The following is a 2,720-nucleotide window of genomic DNA, read 5'->3' on the forward strand; positions in this document are numbered from 1 at the left end:
AGATCATCTTGGAAGGCTTGACGTTCATAACTGATAAATAGATCTCACGAGGTATTGCTCGTCCATGTATGGACGAGGTTCGCCAGTACGCTTGTAATTTTCATCGCCTATTGTAGCTTCTTTTGTTGGACGAGACATATGGACGAGTTATGGACTTGGGGGATTTATTTATGACACCATCAGTTGCCCCCTCGTCCGTGTGAGTCGTCCAAATGGTTGAACGTCTTTGGACTGGTAATTGGTTATTAATTATTCGCACCACGTGTCATTTTTTTATTGGTGGCTAATTTCGTCGATTTATATTTCCGAGGTAGATGCCACGTGTCGCTTTCGTATTGGCTGGGTCGTTTCGATTACCTAGGTCAGCATCCTATAAATAGTGGAATGCCTCCCTTAACCCTTTTCATTCCAGAGATTTTCTTCCTTGACATCCGTCGTCTAGAGCCTCGTCTAGGAGTTTCTCTGCGTCTAGAGTCTTCTTCCGTCTAGAGCCAGGTACTCTTCTTCTCCTCGTCTTTAGGTTTTAAGTTTCTTGTTAGAGATGTCCGCTGCCTCCTCGTCTACTGATAGCCTTAATAAGGCCATAGACGAGTACTGTGAGGATACTAGTGAGAGGTCTAACTCTAGCAGTGCTAGTGATGAGAGTGGAGGAAGCACGGACGAGAACTACTCTTCTGGGGCCCCTGGGCTCCCTATTGAGGTCGTCCAAGAACAGCTTAGGAGAGCTTCTGGCTCTCAAGCTGGTTCTCCGTCCAATCCTACGGACGAGGTAGAAACCGTCTTCAGCTGCGCTGTAGGCGTCCATTCTAAGACGGACGAACAGAGGTTAAATAGCCTTAAATCCTGGTATCAAATCCCAGACGAGTTTAACCCTAGGCTGCCCGTCCGTGGAGAGTGGTGTTGTGAGCCCCGTTTTGGTATAGGCGTCTATGAATCTTACTTTTTAGGTGGCCTTAGGTTTCCTTTAAATGCCTTCGATAGAGAGTTATTAGTTAAGTTAGGTTTAGGTGTTTGTCAATTCAATCCTAACGCATGGAGACTCATTATCTCCATGCAAATTTTGTGGAGGGAAGTTTTTGGTGGGGACCGTCCTCTTACAGTGGACGAGTTCCTTTATTGTTATAAACCTTCTGCCATAAGTCAATCTGAAGGTTTTTATCAGTTTACTGCTAGAGGGAATGATTGTAGGTTGATCAAGTCCCTAGCTTCGTCTGATAGGAAATGGAAGACGGAGTTCATTTTCGTTTCAGGCTTCTGGGCAGGGAACCCTGTGGACGTTGGCAGGGATCCCTTTCCCCCTTACACTGGGGAACTAGGGAACCTTCGTCCAGAAGGTACGTCCCTTCCCCTTGTTTATTTTTATTCTTACTTCTATTTGATATATTTACAATTTCTAACCTTTGTTTGTTCATTGTGTTGTAGCTGCCAAACGTCCGTCCCTGAGTAAATTCCATCGTGACCGCGTCCATAGAGCTCGTCTACATACAGACAGGAGCTTTCGTTCTCTTGTCACGCTAAGACGCTTAGCCAAGTGGGGTTTAGGTCCTGAGCCTTCAGACGAAGCTATCGCCCACGAAGTTACTGTGCGAAAAAGTAAGTTCTTAGCTAAACCTCCTTTTCTTTTTCTTTTTTGTGTACCTTCCTAACTCGTTCATCTCGTCTTAGGAATGTCAACAATGAAAGAGAATAGAGGGAAGGAGATTGCAGGAGAGGGGAAACGTCCTGAGGGTCAAGCCCAAGATCGTCCTGAGGGTCAGACTCGTCCAACGGTTGGGGACAAAAGGAAGTTCTTGCCAAAAAATATTGACTTGGAAGGGCTCCCCAGTCGTAGGGACAAAAGGGTCAAGTCAAGCTCGTCCAAGGTGGTCAAGTCCAAACCTCCCCAGTCCCAGCCTGCCATCCAGATAGTTGATGTGGACTCGTCCACTCCAGTGGAGTCCACGCCGTCCAAGACTCCACCCAGAACTCCTTTGGCCAAGTCTACCACGCCTGGCTCGTCCCAGCCTTCCACGAACATTATTGAGAACGAAGACCTGGCTTGGGAACGTTTCCAGATGGCTGTCAAGGACGAAGATATAAACATGTGCTACAACATGGGTTTAAAGGAATTTGAACATTCAGGCGTCCATGACCTCTTCAAGGTATGTCAGTATCTCTCATCCTTATTTGGGTAGCCACTTTTCCTCATTTAATCACTCTATGTTGCTTTGTCTATTCATAGGCCATGTCCAAGTTTATAGCAGCGTCTAGACAGGCAACAGAGCTGGACAAGACGAGAGTCTTGTTGGAGACGAGGATTCAGCAGGTGAATGCTGAGTGTAAAAAATGGGCTGGGGTTGCTGAAAAAGCTAAGGACGAGGTCAAGGAACGTAACAAGCTGATTGAGGAGCTAAGGACGGATGCAGTGGAGAAGGATACGCGCATTGATCATTTGCAGAAGATGAACGATGAATTGAATGCTCGTCTCTCCAAGGCAAAAGAGGACGCTGTGGCTGAGTTCAAGTCGTCCAAAGAATATACAGACACTTTGGATCGCAATTATGCAGCTGGTTTTGAAGATTTCAGAATGGACGCTATTGAGAACTTTCCTGAAGTTGATTTTAATGCAATCAAGCTTAACCTTGCTGCTGCCACAAGCTCTCTTCTCCAGACTGGCTCTGATGACGTCAACGTGGAAGACGATGCTAGTACCCAGCCTCAGGACGCACCAGTGTGAATGC

General features: G+C 46.5%; 1 protein-coding gene across 1 annotated transcript; it reads left to right on the forward strand.

Moving 5' to 3' along the window:
- Positions 1-205: 205 nt before the first annotated feature.
- On the forward strand, positions 206-2,716 carry LOC115990503. Its single transcript, XM_031114329.1, has 4 exons — positions 206-1,334; positions 1,423-1,593; positions 1,666-2,141; positions 2,222-2,716. Exons 1-4 carry the CDS (start codon positions 542-544, stop codon positions 2,714-2,716), a joined length of 1,935 nt encoding a protein of 644 aa, XP_030970189.1. The 5' UTR covers positions 206-541.
- Positions 2,717-2,720: the final 4 nt, after the last annotated feature.

This window comes from Quercus lobata, chromosome 5, assembly GCF_001633185.2.
Source record: "Quercus lobata isolate SW786 chromosome 5, ValleyOak3.0 Primary Assembly, whole genome shotgun sequence".
NCBI classification, from domain to species: Eukaryota; Viridiplantae; Streptophyta; class Magnoliopsida; order Fagales; family Fagaceae; genus Quercus; species Quercus lobata.

What these genes read in the sequence shown, in the direction of transcription:
- LOC115990503 (XM_031114329.1), top strand. Translation starts at nt 542, where the DNA reads ATGTCCGCTGCCTCCTCGTCTACTGATAGCCTTAATAAGGCCATAGAC. An exon ending in AGGGAACCTTCGTCCAGAAG is followed by an intron (nt 1,335 to 1,422) that starts GTACGTCCCTTC and finishes ATTGTGTTGTAG; the next exon opens with CTGCCAAACGTCCGTCCCTG. An exon ending in GCGTCCATGACCTCTTCAAG is followed by an intron (nt 2,142 to 2,221) that starts GTATGTCAGTAT and finishes GTCTATTCATAG; the next exon opens with GCCATGTCCAAGTTTATAGC.